The 17,250-nt window shown below is 49.9% G+C and overlaps 1 protein-coding gene across 3 annotated transcripts in view; it reads left to right on the top strand.

Moving 5' to 3' along the window:
• The window catches only part of RAB11FIP3 (RAB11 family interacting protein 3), an 81,398-nt gene that overhangs the window by 29,140 nt on the left and 35,008 nt on the right, over window positions 1-17,250 (top strand). For all 3 annotated transcript variants that reach the window (XM_060078489.1, XM_060078488.1, XM_060078487.1), the window contains exon 2: window positions 12,063-12,156. In XM_060078489.1, coding sequence (XP_059934472.1) covers window positions 12,063-12,156 — 94 coding nt within the window. The remainder of the gene's footprint in view (window positions 1-12,062; window positions 12,157-17,250) is intronic.

The following is a 17,250-nucleotide window of genomic DNA, read 5'->3' as shown; positions in this document are numbered from 1 at the left end:
CCTCCACCACGCTCATTCAGTTCCTTGTGGTTGTAGTGCTGAGATCCCTGTTTTCTTGCTGGTGGTTGGCAGGCAACAGCCCTTGGGTCCTACTGGCCACCCTCAGGTCCAGCCACGTGGCCCTCACAGCACAACAGCTTACTTCTTTGTGACCAGCTGTCTGCTACAGTTAACACACGCACTGGCCTTCATGTTTGCCGCACACAGCTATCCCATCATATTCACAAGCCCTCTCAGGACCCTTTCCCCACAACGTCCAGTCCTGGAGCAGCTACAACACAGAGCCAGGTCTCTGCCCAAGGCACCTGCAGTAAGGTCCCCAGTCGACAAGCCCAGCTCGTCAACTTTTTAGTGACTACTTTTAAGTATAGAGGGATGGTCAGGGACCTCAGATACTTTAGGGGAGCCTCCAACAAGAAAGGCAGAGACCAAAACCAAAACCAAAAAAGAAAAAGTGGAAGGCACTTGAAGGGAACAGAGTCAGTGCAGAGAGCAGAAGAAAACTTGGAAAATGAAACAATTTATATTGTCAGATTAAAGAACACATCACATTCAGAGAACTAGAACACACCCTCAGAAATTAAAAATGATATAAAAGCATTTCTTTAATAAATTAAAAACGAAGATCAAGTCAAGAATACATCCCAGAAAGTTCTTTAAAAGGCAGAGATACTAGGAGATGAAAGATAAGGCGCACTGCCGGACCAACAGTTGTGGCGAGGGGCCCAGAGACACCGTCATAGGGACCTTCAGGAGGACTGTGTCTCCAGGTGAAAGGGCTCTTCCTGTGAGGAAAAAGTACCCCCAGCAAATATGGCGAATCCTGCCAATAAAGAGAAGGGAGATTAAAACAGGCCGCACACAAAGCATTACGATGGGGTTGGTATCAGAGGCCACAGCACATGCAGGAGTGGGGTGGGTGGCCTTCCCACTGCATCGGGACAGGTTTCGACCCTACAGCCAGGTGCAGGCACCTGCCCAGGTAAGGGGAGAGTGCTGGCCTCAGATAAGGATGCTCAGGGTGCACACCACACACTTCCTCCTCACGAAGCTTCAGGGGCTTCGGTGAGATGAGGGGCACCAAGAAAGGAGGACACAGGGTTCCCAGCATGGAAGGTGGGCACGCGGGCTAGGAGCAGCGGCATGAGGAAACACAGGAGTCGGGTGGGGCCGGGGGGTGGGGGTCTGGGGAAGGTTGCATAGAGCAGTAGGTGTGTGGACAGTGGAGGCATGGAAAGCAAGGGAATTGCTAAGCAGAGGAAGAAATTATGTAAGAAAGGCAGTGCTCTCCAGTGAAAAATATTTCTGTACTCCATGATGTGAATACTGCAGAAGGCCTAGCTAAACTGGGGTAGGAGGGTGGTGTTGAATTCTTGCTTTTCACCATAGGAGGCCAAAATGCAGCATGTAAATTTGACAAGCCACGAAATAGCACGAGGAGCACATTAGTTAGACGTAGAGGCAGTGAACCCCCAGAACCATCCGAAGCTGAAGAGCAGAAAGAAGGGCTTCCGAATGGAGCCAGGCGGGCGGGAGTGGGGGCAGTCTGTCCTGCTCCAGCCTGCAGCGTCGCGGCTGCTGAGCTGCATACCTGTGCGTACCTGTGCTGGATAACTGTGCGGTTTCTTCTTTTCCTCCTTTACTTATTCTAAGGGGCCTGGGTTAGGCTGGGAGTCCAGGGGTGTCCCGTAAGGAATGACGCCTCCACTTCTGTTATGTGCAGAGAGGTGACAGGCTGGAGGGCACACTGCATGCTGCTCTCACATGTCCGGGAGCAGGGCCTGATCGTCCTTGATCCAGAGAAGAGCCGTGAGGCGGACCCTTTCGTAGCCCCTTGGGGGTGCCCCTTCTGGGAGTTGAGATGCAGGGAGGGGTGGAGAGGCCTCTGTGTCCAGCAGTGCCTCCTCTTCACCCTGATTAATGGGGTTGCATAAGTTGAACAGATATGTTCTCTGTTACTCCTGTAAATTCTGTTTCATCTTTTCAGCACGTTTGCATAAAGCTTAAGTGTTTCCACTTGACTATTTTACCGAGTATTCTCATGTGCATTTAAAGATTTTATTGTCTTTAAAATAACATGGAGGGCTTCCCTGGTGGCGCAGTGGTTGAGAGTCTGCCTGCCGATGCAGGGGACACGGGTTCGTGCCCCGGTCCGGGAAGATCCTGCATGCCGCGGAGCAGCTGGGCCAGTGAGCCATGGCCTCTGGGCCTGCGCGTCCAGAGCCTGTGCTCTGCAGCGGGAGAGGCCACAGCAGTGAGAGACCTGCATACCGCAAAAACAAACAAACAAACAAACAAACAAACAAATAAATAAATAAATAACATGGAGACGGCTCTGTGAATATACGAAAAACCACTGAATTGTACCCTTTAAATTGGTGAATTGTATGTCCACAAAGCTGTTAAAGAAATAAGGTGGTCAGAACGGCTGCATGCCCTGAAGTGGCTGGAGGTGCCCCTGCCCCAGACCCCAGCCTCCCTGACCCCCACCTCCCGCACCAAAATCTTCAAACAGCAAGCCTCCAAACTCCTAGCGATGACAGACGTAGGGAGACGGCAGCTTCTGGTGTCCCTGTCCCAAAGCATGGCAAGAAGAGCCTCCCAGTCACGGGGTACAGCTGGGCTCTGAGTGGGCACCTTCCATCCACAAAGGACACGGCTGGTGACACTGCAACACGTGTGTCTAAAGACAAAAGTGGATTCCTGAATGTGATACATGAGGAATGACCTTGTCCATCTAAGACCAGCACGATGCTTTCATTTTAGAATTTTCTAAGCCCTCCCCCTTAAACCAGGGGCAGTTAATCAGGTCATCGTAACAGGTGATCTAGGATCACCCCTCCAGGTGCAGAGGCAGGTGACGTCTGGATGCCTCGGGCACTGGCTGGTCCCTCCAGGTGCTTGGGCAGAGCAGCCCAGGACAGCTGAGAGGAGTTCTCGGCAGCAGGGAAAGCCGTTGTATATATACGGCACGTAGTTTAGCTGCTTTATAGATGCTCCTAGAAAGAAGGTCAGATGCCTTTAGGTGGGCGAGCTGCAGGCCTCGTTGTGGACATTCGGGACCAGCTACCATCAGCTTCTCTCCCGTCCCCGCCTGCCCACCCGCACGTCGGTGTGAAGTTTATGAATTGCTATAGGAGGCCCTAGAGCATTTTGCTTCTTGTCACCATGGCTGCTGCTGCTTATTTTTTCCCCCCATGGAGTACCACATTTTATACATTCTTGTGTCGATGGACATTTGGGTTGTCTCCATTTTTTTGGCCATCACAAATAATGCTTCTGTTATCCTTCATCTACAAGTCTTGCTTTGGACGTCTGCTTTCATTTCTCTTGAGTAACACCTAGAAGTGAAATGACTTCTTTTGTGTGATTGTGTGGTAGGAATAAGGCTAACCTTCTTAGGAATTTCCAGACAGTTTCCCAAAGTGGTTGTGGAATTTTCCAGTTGGCAGCAGCGTGTAGGAGAATTCCAGTTCTCATCCTCCAAACACTTGGTGTGTGTGGTGTGGCCAGTCTTGCATTCTGGCCATTCAGATACACACGCACCTCACTACAGTGGGAATTTACATTCCCTAATGGTTAATGATGTTGACTTGAGACCTGAGTCTTTTGAAACTTGTTCTATGGCCCAGTATATAGACTGTCTTGATAAATGTTCCATGTACACTTGTCAGGATTCTACTTATGTAGGCTGGAGTGTTCTGTAAATGTTAATTAGGTTGAGGTGCTTCTGATAAAAGACAGGCTGTTTTGAAAATGTTACAATTCAAGGACAGTGGTAACAAGCAGGTGCAGGAAGGAGGGTCACTCTCCTTGTGAAGGGCTGTGCTTTCCCATGATTTTTGTGACTGGGGCTTCTGTGGCTGGAGTTAACTGTGGTTGGAGAAGTTGTTCTGGCTTCTGCAGATTATGTCTGCATGTCTGTAACAGAAACAATATAATTTGCCAGTAAATTTCTCTTGTTAGAATAACCACGTGGAAGCTGGGCCCGTCTGCCTGCAGCTGGTTGCAGAGTGGGGTTCTCTCCTGGGGTGTTTCTGTGGTCTCCTGTGTCTGCCTGCCCGACGGGTGTTGGCTGGCTTGGATGGGGTGTACTTCTCTGAGCTTGGTTTTCTGTCCCTTCTTTGCAAGAAAGGGCAGGTTCTTAATTTCCAGGCTCGTTGTTTTTCCTGAAGGCCTCTGAATGGAGTACTTTGGGCTTAGAGAATAGAACGATCCCCTAATCATCAGCTGCATGGACATTAATTTATCCTCCAAATTATAAAGAAAAATAAAGTGGACTTTTTTTTTTTTTTCAGTTTTGGCTGTGTTGGGTCTTCGTTGCTGCACATGCGCTTTCTCTAGTTGTGGTGGGCAGGGGCTACTCTTCCATGCGGTGCACGGGCTTCTCATTGCGGTGGCTTTTCTGGTGGCAGAGCACGGGCTCTAGGCACACGGGCTTCAGTAGTTGTGGCACTCGGGCTCAGTAGTTGTGGCTTGCGGGCTCTAGAGCCCGGGCTCAGTAGTTGTGGCGTGTGGGCTTAGTTGCTCTGCGGCATGTGGGATCTTCCCGGACCAGGGCTCGAACCCGTGTCCCCTGCATTGGCAGGCGGATTCTTAACCACTGTGCCACCAGGGAAGTCCTAAAGTGGACTTTAAAAAAAATGAATGCTTTGATTCATCCTTGCTCTTTCTAACATGGTAACTATTTAATAATTTGTTTAAAAAGCATTGGTTAATATTTAGGAATGAACAGCTTGGTACTTTGTGTCCAATTGGTAGCTTCATTGTTGAAATTCTTAGGAATCTTTTTTTTTTTTTTTGCGGTACGCGGGCCTCTCACTGTTGTGGCCTCTCCCGTTGCGGAGCACAGGCTCCGGACGCGCAGGCTCAGCGGCCATGGCTCACGGGCCCAGCCGCTCCGCGGCACGTGGGATCCTCCCGGACCGGGGCACGAACCAGTGTCTCCTGCATCGGCAGGTGGACTCTCAACCACTGCGCCACCAGGGAAGCCCAGGAATCTTTTTTTTTTTTTTTAATTTATTTTATTTATTTATTTTTGGCTGTGTTGGATCTTCGTTGTGGTGTACGGGCTTCTCATTGCAGTGGCTTCTCTTGTTGCGGAGCACGGGCTCTAGGCGCATGGGCTTCAGTAGTTGTGGCTCGTGGGCTCTAGAGCACAGGCTTGGTAGTTGTGGTTCACGGGCTTAGTTGCTCCACGGCATGTGGGATCTTCCCGGACTAGGGCTCGAACCCGTGTCCCCTGCATTGGCAGGCGGATTCTTAACCCCTAGGCCACCAGGGAAGTCCCCTTAGGAATCTGAAGGACAGATTGGCCACTGTGGATTTCAGGTCCCCAGCAAGCGAAGAGCTTTAGGAATGAAGGCCTTCGTGAGATAGGAGGGAGGATTTAGACTCCATGGTCTCAAGAAGTCAGCTGCTGTGTGGACTTCCAAGCCCAGTGTCTCAGGAGCATACGGGCCCTGGGATGGGGGAAGGCTAGAGAATCCTGAGCTGTGGGTCAGTCGGCTTGAGCTGGTCCCTGTCCATGCACGTCAACAGATGGGGGAGAGGGCTAACTGTGGCAGCATCCACCAGCCTGCCCAGCACAGAACAGTGCTTGTGGGGTGCCTTGGCCGGAGTGGGTTCTCCACCACTGAGCGCCCTGTTTGCCTGTACCACTCCCCGAGTGTGCCCTGTCCATGCGTCAGCGCTTTGTGGTCCAAGGTCTGCCCTATCCCTGGCTGACTGCCTCCTCCTTTGCTCCCTCTCCTCCCCCCATCTTTCCTCTCTTTCTTTCTTGCTCTTCTTTGGTCTTTTTCTCCTTTTCTGTCTTATTTTCATTATGGAAAGTTCAAGCCTATAGAAAACTAGAGAGAATTGTGTGATGCCTCCCTGGTGTGCGCCCCCCTGCCCTGACACTTCTCAGCCATGCCAGCCGGGTACATACATGTAACCACATATATGCCTTACCCTCTAAATATTTCAATAAGTATATATCAAAAAAGCAATGCGCTGGGACTTCCCTGGCGGTCCAGTGGTTAAGACTACATGTTTCCAATGCCAGGGGTATGGGTTCGATCCCCGGTCGGGGAACTAAGGTCCCACATGCCACATGACGTGGCCAAGAAAAAAAAAAAACAATGCGCTTGGAAAAATTACCAAAATATCATTGTCACACCTATAAAAATTAACTGCCATTCCTCAATATCATCAAATAATCCATATTCAGTATCCTGCATCAGTCAGTATTCAAGCTTCTAGTTATCTTATAAATACAATTAAAAGCTTTAAAAATTTGAGTCCAGATCCAAAAACTCCCTGCATGGTAGTAGGTTGATGTGTCTCTCCTGAGTCTCTCTTTTTTTAATTAATTAATTTAATTTATTTATTTTTGGCTGCTTTGGGTCTTCGTTGCTGTGCGTGGGCTTTCTCTAGTTGCAGCGAGCAGGGGCTGCTCTTCGTTGCAGTGCGCGGGCTTCTCCTCGCAGTGGCTTCTCTTGTTGAGGAGTACAGGCTCTAGGCTTGCGAGCTTCAGTAGTTGTGGCTCGCGGGCTCTAGAGCACAGGCTCTAGTTTTGGCGCACAGGTTTAGTTGCTCCGCGGCATGTGGGGTCTTCCCGGCCAGGGCTTGAACCGGTGTCCCCTGCGTTGGCAGGTGGATTCTTAGCCACTGCACCACCAGGGACGTCCCTCTCCTGAGTCTCTTAATAAAGGTTCCTCTCCATCTTTTTTTCCCTTAAAGACAGCAGGTCCCTTGTCTGTCTCCGTCAAGGGTCTCACGGACTGGGTTTTGTTGATTATACTCCTCAGTATTGTTAACACACGTTGATCATTGTATTTCCTGTAAATTGGCAGTTGGATTCCAGGTGGATTCAGGCAGTGTCTCACGGTTCCATCAGGAGACACGTGGTATCTGGGTGTGTCTTCTGTGCCCTTGGGGGCGCTGAACATCGTATTGTGTGATGTGTGACGTGTTGTTCCCTCACCAAGGATCGCGGGCAGGACCTGCTGTTCTGATCCCATCGCTGCTGCGCTTAGTAGCTGGGATGCTCTGTACAGAGCTATTGCCCTCGTTCATATACTGTGGCCCTATTATGCCTGTGTAGGGAAGGCAGGCCCACCGCTTGATTCTTTCCCTTTATGGGTTAATTTTCACAGTAATAAGTGGGTTCCCTAGTGTCTCCAGTGATGAGCGGTGACTTTTACTGCAGTCACTCCATTGTGGGTTGAGGCGAGTTTTGTGTGTCCAGTCAGTGCTCAGGTCAGCTCACTTTCAGGTTGGCTCCTGAGTTCTTTGACGTTGACCTGACAAAGTCTTTCACAGCATCTTTGCTCTCAGGGATGACAAGATAGTCCAGGCTCAGCCTGCCCTTTCCCTAGCACTTCCCCAAGGGTCCTGGTTCCCTCTAATGGGAATTGGAATGTAAATACCTTCACCTGGGTGCGAGGGGTGCTGACTACTAAGTGGACAGAAAAGAAAGTGATTCTTTTGTTTTTAGTACATCATGAGTGATGCTTCATGGTGGTACTTAAAATTCAAAATCAGGATTATAGGGTATTTGCCTGGCATCTTCAGTCTTATATCTTTTTCAGTCGTGTTGGGGATCCCAGTCCTCAACAACACATGGGCTGGTGGAATTCGAATATCCCTTGTTACTTGGTGTGGCTGCCAGAAATGTTAATGATCATCTAATTTTCTTTTATAAATCACTTGATTTTTTTTTTTTTTTTTTTTTTTTGCGGTATGTGGGCCTCTCACTGTTGTGGCCTCTCCCGTTGCGGAGCACAGGCTCTGGACACGCAGGCTCAGTGGCCATGGCTCACGGGCCCAGCCGCTCTGCAGCATGTGGGATCTTTCCGGACCGGGGCACGAACCCATGTCCCCTGCATCGGCAGGCAGACTCCCAACCACTGTGCCACCAGGGAAGCCCAATCACTTGATTTTTGCATATTCAAACGATTTTTTTCTTTTCCTTTAAAGTCTAAGAAATTCACCAGAATAAGTCTTGTATGAGATCTTTTGGGGATGGGAGTTGATATTCTTAGGGACATGATATATTCTCTCAATAGGTAGTTGACCCCTGAAACATGGTAAGTCAACTGTACTTCAATTAAAAAAATAATAAAATAAAGTCTCGAGGGAAAAAACAAATACGTAGTTAAAAACTTTTTTTTTATTCTAGGGAATTTTTCTTAAGTATAGTTTTGAATTTTATTTATTTATTTTTTATACAGCAGGTTCTTATTACCTATCTATTTTATACATATTAGTGTATATATGTCAATCCCAATCTCGCAATTCATCCCACCCTCCCACCCTTGGTGGCCATACGTTTGTTCTATACATCTGTGTCTCTGTTACTGCCTTGCAAACTGGTTTGTCTGTACCATTTTTCTAGATTCCACATATATGCATTAATAAACGATATTTGTTTTTCTCTTTCTGACTTAACTTCACTCTGTATGACAGTCTCTAGGTCCATCCACGTCTCTACAAATGACCCAATTTCGTTCTTTTTTATGGCTGAGTAATATTGCATTGTATATATGTACCACATCTTCTTTATCCATTCGTCTGTCGATGGGCATTTAGGTTGCTTCCATGACCTGGCTATTGTAAATAGTGCTGCCATGAACATTGCGGTGCATGTGTCTTTTTGAATTATGTTTTTCTCTGGGTATATGCCCAGTAGTGGGATTGCAGGGTCATAGGGTAATTCTATTTTTAGTTTTTTAAGGAACCTCCATACTGTTCTCCATAGTGGCTGTATCAATTTACATTCCCACCAACAGTGTAGGAGGGTTCCCTTTTCTCCACACCCTCTCCAGCATTTGTTGTTTGCAGATTTTCTGATGATTCCCATTCTAACCCATGTGAGGTGATACCTCATTGTAGCTTTGATTTGCATTTCTCTAATAATTAGTGATGTTGAGCAGCTTTTCATGTGCCTCTTGGCCATCTGTATGTCTTCTTTGGAGAAATGTCTGTTTAGGTCTTCTGCCCATTTTGGATTGGATTGTTTTTCAATATTGAGCTGCATGAGCTGTTTATATATTTTGGAGATTAATCCTTTGTCTGTTGCTTCATTTGCAAATATTTTCTCCCATTCTGAGGGTTGTCTTTTCGTCTTGTTTGTAGTTTCCTTTGCTGTGCAAAAGCTTTTAAGTTTCATTAGGTCCCATTTGTTTATTTTTGTTTTTATTTCCATTACTCTAGGAGGTGGGTCAAAAAAGACCTCGCTGTGATTTATGTCAAAGAGTGTTCTTCCTGTGTTTTCCTCTAAGAGTTTCATAGTGTCTGGTCTTACATTTAAGTCTTTAATCCATTTTGAGTTTATTTTTGTGTATGGTGTTAGGGAATGTTCTAATTTCATTCTTTTACATGCAGCTGTCCAGTTTTCCCAGCACCACTTATTGAAGAGACTATCTTTTCTCCATTGTATATCTTTGACTCCTTTGTCATAGATTAGTTGACCATAGGTGTGTGGGTTTATCTCTGGGCTTTCTATCCTGTTCCATTGATCTATATTTCTGTTTTTGTGCCAGTACCATATTGTTTTGATTACTGTAACTTTGTAGTATAGTCTGCAGTCAGGGAGTCTGATTCCTACAGCTCTGTTTTTTTCTCTTAAGATTGCTTTGGCTAATTAATTAATTTATTTGGCTGTGTCGGGTCTTAGTTGTGGCGTGCAGGATCTTTGTTGCAGCATGTGGGACCTTCATTGCAGCATGAGGGCTTCTCCACTTGTGGTGCATGGGCTCCAGAGTGCGCAGCCTCAGTAGTTGTGATGTATGGGCTCTGCAGTTGTGGCACGCAGGCTTACTTGCTCTGAGGCATGTGGGATCTTAGTTCCCCGACCAGGGATTGAACCTGTGTCCCCTGCATTGGAAGGCAGATTCTTAACCACTGGATCACCAGGGAAGTCCCTTAAGTATAGTTTTAATATTTGTTCTTTGCTTTGATTTTTCTTCTGAGGGACTTCTAATATCCATATATTAGATCTTCTTTGCCTTACTTCAGTATTTGTCAGTTTCCCTTGAATCCTTTTTACCTTTCTATTCATTTGTTTCTTAAGAGCTTTGTTGAAGTATAACATATATACCAAAAAATTCATCCATTTAAAATGTACAGTTTGTGAATTTTAGCAAACTTATAGAGTCATGCCCTTCACCTCAGCCTAGTTTTACAACATCTCTGCACCCCAGAAAGATCCCTTGTGCTGTTTGCAGTCAACCCTTGCTTCTACCCCAGAATCCCAGGAAACCACTGAGCTCTGTAGGTTTGTCTTTTCTGAAAATTTTCTGTAAGTGAAAAGATATAATTTGTAGTCTTTTGTGCCTGGCTTTTTATCTAGCAGAATGTCTTTGAGGCTCTTTCATGTTGTATGTGTGTCAGTATTTCATTCCTTTTCGTGGCTGAAGAGTAGTCCATTGTATGGAGGGACCACATCGTGTTTATCCGTTCCTCAGCTGGTGGACATCTGGGCTGCTGCTGCTCTTCGGCTGTTTTGAATAATGCCGCTTGCTGTAAACATTTGTATACACGTCTTTGTTTGGACCCACGTTTTCCTTTCTCTTGCGAAGATCCCTAAGAGTAGAGTTTCTGTGTTGTGTGGTTGGCCCTGGTTTTCCAGATTTCCCAGACCATTTCCCACCCTTCCTGGCAGCGTCGGAGGTTCCTGTGCCTCCACTTCCTCGGCAACACTTGCTGTTGTCAGTTGTCTTCATTACAGCCGTTTATGGTTTCAGTTTGCATCTCCCTAAGGACTCAGGATCTTGACCATCTTTTCATGTGCTTATCAGCTATTTATATACCTTGTTTGATGAAATGTCTGTTTAAATCTTTTGCCCATTAAAACGAATTGTGGGGCTTCCCTGGTGGCGCAGTGGTTGAGAGTCCGCCTGCCGATGCAGGGGACGCGGGTTCGTGTCCCGGTCTGGGAGGATCCCACATGCCGCGGAGTGGCTGGGCCCGTGAGCCATGGCCGCTGAGCCTGCGCGTCCGGAGCCTGTGCTCCGCAGCGGGAGAGGCCACAACAGTGAGAGGCCCACGTAACACAAAAAAAAAAAAAAAAAAAAAAACGAATTGTGTTCGTCTTCTTGCTGAATTTTAAGATTTCTTTATACCTTCTGGATGCAAGTCCTTTATGAGATATATGATTTGCAAAGATTTTCTCCCAGTCTGTGTCTTTTAGTTATACTAATGGTGTCTTTTTTTTTTAATCTTTATTTATTTAATTTATTTATTTTTGGACTCCATTGCGGTGCGTGGGCCTCTCATCATGGTGGCCTCTCTCGTTGTGAAGCATAGGCTCCAGGCGTGCGGGCCTCAGTAGTTGTGCCACACGGGCTCAGTAGTTGTGCCACACGGACCCAGCCGCTCCATGGCATGTGGGATCCTCCCGGACCAGGGCTCAAACCCATGTCCCCCGCACTGGCAGGCGGACTCCCAACCACTGCGCCACCAGGGAAACCCGTCTTTTTTTTTTAATTAATTTTTATTGGAGTATAGTTGATCTACGGTGTTGTCTAAGGGTGTCTTTTAAAGAGCAAAAGTATTAAATTTTGATGAAATCCAGTTTATACTTACAAACAGAAACTTATCTTCTTTTTGGAGAGTTTCATTCTCTGGAACATCATGTGTGAATTATCCCACTTTTTATTATTTCTGATGTCCAGGGTCTACTTGCTGGAGTCAGTTTTACTAAGGCCTCTGCACGGCTGGGGTCCCTGTCAGGATGGGCAGGTCTGTGCTGTGCATAGCGCCTGGATCCTGACTGCAGTAATGCCTAAAACTTCAGCACACTCAAGAAGCATGGCTTTTGGCCTGAGAGCAGGGTCTTATTCCGTGGTTCGTGGTTCATGGTTCTGGGCACTGTTGGCAGCGTCTCCCCAGATGCCACCTGTGCCCTGGCTGGAGCTGTTGCTGGCACTCCAGTCAGAGGACCCGATGGCCCTTACTTTCAGCACTGCCCCTTGCAAGCCGCCTGCTTCTCTGAATGTGGTGAGATGTCACATGCACGACCCCACCACCACCCGAAGTGTGAAGGCTCCGATAACATTCTCACTTGGCCATTGCAGGTGAAGGACTTAACGAGGTACTTGGATCCCAGTGGGCTCGGCGTGATTAGTTTCGAAGACTTCTACCGAGGGATCACAGCGATCAGAAATGGAGGTCAGTCACCCCACCGTGTGCTTCTGTCGCCTCACCCCTTCCTCAGCCCCCTCCCTCAGCCCCCCACCCCCCAATTAGTGACCCTCACTCCTCAGGCTCCCTTTGCTGAGCTTCACAGCCTCCTCCTCCTTAGAGCCCCTGAAACACCCCAGGTTTCAGGAGGCCCTCTCTCCCACCTCGTTCTTTGCTCCTCATGCACTGTCCTCCAGAATTCACTGACTCAGCTACTTATTTGTAATGTTAGAAGTCTACTGCCCCTTCCCCCAGAAGTTTTTTTTTTTAATATTTATTTATTTATTTGGTTGCACCAGGTCTTAGTTGCAGCAGCCTGGCTCCTTAGTTGCAGCTCCAGGGCTCCTTTAGTTGTGACTTGCCGGCTTCTTAGTTGCAGCACATGGGCTCCTTAGTTGCGGCTCAGGGGCTCCTTAGTTGTGGCATGCATGTGGGGTCTAGTTCCCTGACCAGGGATCGAACCCAGGCCCCCTGCATCGGGAGCATGGAGTCTTATCCGCTGTGCCACCAGGGAAGTCCCCAGAAGTTGTTTTTTTTAATGAAAACTTCCAAACGTACAAAAACATTGCAAGACTTACACAGTGAACACCCACACGTGTGTTTGCCATCCACAGTCTGCAGGGAACATCTTCCTGCGTTTGTGTCATTATATATCATATATCCACCCATACATCTGTCCAACAATCCATCTTTTTTTTTTTTAAATGGGATGCATTTTAGACAGGTATACTGCCATACACTCCCCCAAACACCTTGTCCTGTGTATCAGTCATTACTTAGAGTTCAGTATTCGTTTGCAGTCTTACTTTGAGTCAAAATTTACCTTTTGTGAATGCACAAATCTTGTGTGCCCTTCTGTGAATGTTGATGTTCTCCTGCTGGGATGCAGACCCCTGCCCAGAGCCTTACTGCCCCCGGAGACAGCTCCCTGCCGGCCTTCCAGTGATCCCCTCCCTCCTGCCGGCATCTCCTTGGCTGGTTCTGTCAGCATGGATTAGCCTTGCCTCTCGTGGACGTCACATAAATAAACCATTGGCCGCACTCCTGTGTTGTGCTCGCCCGCGTGTGATGCTTGCGACTCACCCGTGCTGCCGCGTGTCAGGGCACTCTTCCCGTGTGGAGCTGTGCTCGCCTGCATGCCTATGCAGTTTGTCTGTCCGCCCCCCAGGTGATGGACAGTAATATGTCTCCAGTTTGGGGCCGCAATGAATGAACCTTCTAGTGACGCTGGGGTCCAAGTCTTTGTGTGGACAGTGTTGTCATGGCTTTGGAGCCTGTGCCCAGGGATGGGATGGCTGGTTGCGTGCTGGCTGTGAGCTTAGTTTCGTACAGAACTGCCAGAGCGAACATTTCACACTCTCACCAGTTGGTTGCCCATATGCTGTCCTTTTAAATAAAATCCCAAAGCTCTGAATAGAGCTTTCCTTCTCATTCCCCATCTGTGGCCACGTGCTGGGGTGAGGGTGGTGAGAGGTCCCAGTCGCAGGCTCGTTCCCTCCTCCTGCTCTTGGCAGAGGAAAAGGAGGACGTGCAGACCTGGGCGAGGCCATCAGTTACCTGATGGGGCTGGGTCAAGGGATGGATGCACTTGGGTCTTCTCAGCAGTTGTTGGTAGTGTCATCTGTCTTGTCTGTCCCCGTCCCCAAGTTATTGCCTAGCAGTGTCACGTGGGCAAGGTTTCCTAAACCCCAAGTCCCCGCTGGCTCTTTCTCCCAGTCAGTCTGCATGCACGCCGTCTGAGGCCCTGCACAGCCTGGGGACCCCACGCGAGCGCGGCACATGGCGAGGCTATGTAGCTGCCCTCAGTGTGGTGGGTGGGCCGGGCTGGAGGACCGCACCGGCCAGCTCTGGGCTGGCAGCCCTCTCTGGGGGCCGGCTGGCGCGAGGCTGGTCTAGGTTGGGGGCAGTCCCAAGGCCCGTGTGTTGAGCTGGGTAGTACCACCCAGAGGTCGTACTGGGGGTGGGGTGGGCGAGGTGAACCCTGGGCTCCAGGCTGAGTCCGCAGGCGGAGGCTTCGTGCCTGTGTCTGGATCTGTGTAACCAGTGGATTGTAGTCCTTCAGTGATTTTTTGGAGGTTAGGTGTGTGGTTAAAACAGAAAGTTGTTTAAAACTTCATCCCTTGGACAAAATTTTTTGGTGGCTTCATGCAGATTTTTGCTTCTCCACCTCCAGTGTGTCTTGGTGCTTCCTGGTATGGTGTGCTCACCGCCCCACAGCAGGCACCCAAGCCAGGCCTTCGGGAAGGTCACCGGGGCCACCACAGGCACGCCCAGGACGCGGGGGGCTGGCTTGTCCGCCCACAGCTTCCTCGGTTAACCTTTGGGAAACTCTAGGTGTAGGCTTTTTTCTCTTAGTTTTTAACAAACCAGTGTGATTTTTTCTTTGACTCATCAATTATTTTAAACAATTTCTAAATGTATTTTAAGATCTTGTCAATAATTTGAACCTAATCATGTGTGTGATAGTCAGAGAATGAGATCTCTGTGCTGTGCCTGGAGTTTGAGGTCTGCCGTGTGACTGGTTTTCACGCGTGTGCCACGTGTGCCTGAGAGCTTCCCGCTGGGTCCGTGGGTGTCCAGACCCAGTGGGGCTGGAGCCGCCGCGCTGGGCTGCCTGGTCTCAGTCCCGGGGGTCAGTAAGGAGATCACATGTCCCGGAGGAGGTGGCTCCGTGGGGTCTTGTCTTCAGCAGCTTCATTTCACCTTCACCCTATGTGATGGGTTGGCCGCAGGTTGGCGGTGATGGGAGCCAGGGCCCCAGGACTGGTGGGTCGTTGGAGAAGGCTTCGCAGCTCTGCCCGAGGGCTTGGGGGTGGGAGGGTGGTGGGTGCATAGGGGTCAAGCCCAGGACACCAGCAAGCAGTCACTCATGCCAGGAAAAACAAGACGTGGAGTAAGAGGAAAATGTGCTTCTGGAATACTCTCGGCCAGAGGGGATCAGTGTTTATGGGGTCACAGTAATTAAACAAATTGAATATTCAGGTAAGCAGAGACTAAGCCATTTTGTGGGGAAGACGGTGCTAAAGCCCCTGAGTGCTCTACTGGGACGTCAGCAGAACATTCTAGAATTTAAGAACTTATGGGAATTGCTGGGACACTTGGCCTGACATGAGCCAGGCTAGGCATGCTGCTGTCCACCCTCAGCCCATGGCCTCGGGGGGAGTGGTGTGGACCACTCCCTGGGGTGACCACGGAGCAGCTGCTGGCCACGGGGCACCTTCCAGCCAGGGCCAAGACTGGGCTTTCTCTGAAGGGTCAAGGCCCCTGGTCGTGGGCAGGAAGGAGACCAGGACAGTGGCCAGCAAGAGATGGTGCCGGGGCTATCTGTGTGGCTCTGAGGCCCTCTCTGAGCCTCTTTGAGCCCACGTTCCTGATTCTGTTGCTGGGCAGTGGCTGCTCTGTTCTGATAGGCCCACAGGTGACAAGAAACAGCAAGCTCAGCTGTAGGAATTCCTGGGGGGTCGTGACCTAGGGGGTCCCAACCCTGGGCCTCAGGAGTCAGAATGTGCTCCCTGGAAAACTCATGACCAGGCGGGCACGACCCAGTGCACTGTCAGAGCTCTTCAGCCACCAGCCCGTCAGGCCCCGGCGTGGGAGCAGAGTGACCCCCATCTTTTGAGCCGGAGGGGTGCCAGCTACTGTCCCCGAGGCTGTCCCCTGGTTGCACGTGTCTCGAAGTTTCGTGTGCATAGATTTATCAACCTGGTGAGAGAAGATGGTTGTCTGAGAATGTCTTGTCTCCTGGGTCCTGCTTGTCCCTTGTGGTCAGCCTTCCACCTGGTGCTGACATGGGGCTCGCCACACCCCTCCTCCCTCCCTGCCTTGGCCTGGGCCCTTCCCCCTGCAGCTGGGGGCCCTCCTGTCCTCACTTCCTGCTGAATCAGAGCCTCCAGGTCAGGACTATTTTTTTTTTTTTTAATAGATTTATGTTTTTGGCTGCGTCGGGTCTTGTGGCACGCAGGATCTTTCGTTGCGGTGCGCGGGCTTCTCTCTAGTTGTGGCGCATGGGCTTAGTTGCCCCACGGCATGTGGGAATCTTAGTTTCCCGACCAGGGGTCGAACCAGTGTCCCTTGCATTGCAAGACTGATTGTTAACCACTGGACCACCAGGGAAGTCCCCAGGTCAGGACAACTTGGTGAAAGTTCCGCCTCTGGGGCCCACACACATCACTGAGTCTCATTATTTTTGCATTCCTTTTTGGTAACATTTCCACTGTAATTAAAAATAAAAGCTTCTTAGGCTGTCCCGGAGTTAGCCTGAATGCTCCAGGAAGTGGTGCTGTGATTCTTCAGTGGCACGAATATTCTGGAACAGCAGCGTCCCACGCGGTGGTGTGGGAGGGTGAGGCTCGGTCTCAGCGTGATGCCACACTGCAGCTGGTGTCCCCCGCCCCAGTTTAGCCTATGCAGAGCAGACTCCACTCCTGAAGTGTGTGCCAGAGGGAGCAGAGAGGGTGGGGGGTGGGGGGCAGGGTTGGGCAGGGGCCCAGCCTGGCCAGCAGATAGGGTGGGGTCCTCGGGTGGGCAGGCTAAGGGGAGGCTGCCGTGATGAGAGCTTGAATCAGGCAGACGAAGGGGCTGCGGCTGTGGGAGGGGGCAGCTGAGACCTGTCAGGGCCATTGGCTTTGCCAAGAGGACCATTCCAGGCTCAGGGACACAGCACCTGTGGAGCTGGCTTTCTAGTGGAGGACAGCCCGGACAACCCCGGGAAGTGATGGGATTCGGGGGACGGCGAAGCTGGGGGCACACAGGTCTCCCAGAGAGCATCTGGGAAGGGGACCTGGGGCCACGCTGCACATTTGGGGCTGCAGGAAGGCCAGGGGGCTGGGCTGGGCAGCTTGGGTGCCTCAGGAGACTTAGCCTCTTCTGGAGTGGGCAGTGCTGGTGGGGACGCCCCTCCCCACACAGTGGGTGAACTGCTGGGTGGGTCAGGGCTGTGGGCCCTGCTTTTCGTTTTTTTTGTTTTTCTTGTGTGTGGTTTTTTTTTGGGGGGGTCTCGCTTCTTGTGGGATCCCAGTTCCCCAACCAGGGATTGAACCCAGGCCCTGGCAGTGAAATTGCGGAGTCCTAACCAGGGAAAGT

Source organism: Mesoplodon densirostris, chromosome 16, assembly GCF_025265405.1.
Source record: "Mesoplodon densirostris isolate mMesDen1 chromosome 16, mMesDen1 primary haplotype, whole genome shotgun sequence".
Taxonomy (NCBI): Eukaryota; Metazoa; Chordata; class Mammalia; order Artiodactyla; family Ziphiidae; genus Mesoplodon; species Mesoplodon densirostris.
This window is presented reverse-complemented; position numbering and strand designations above follow the sequence as displayed.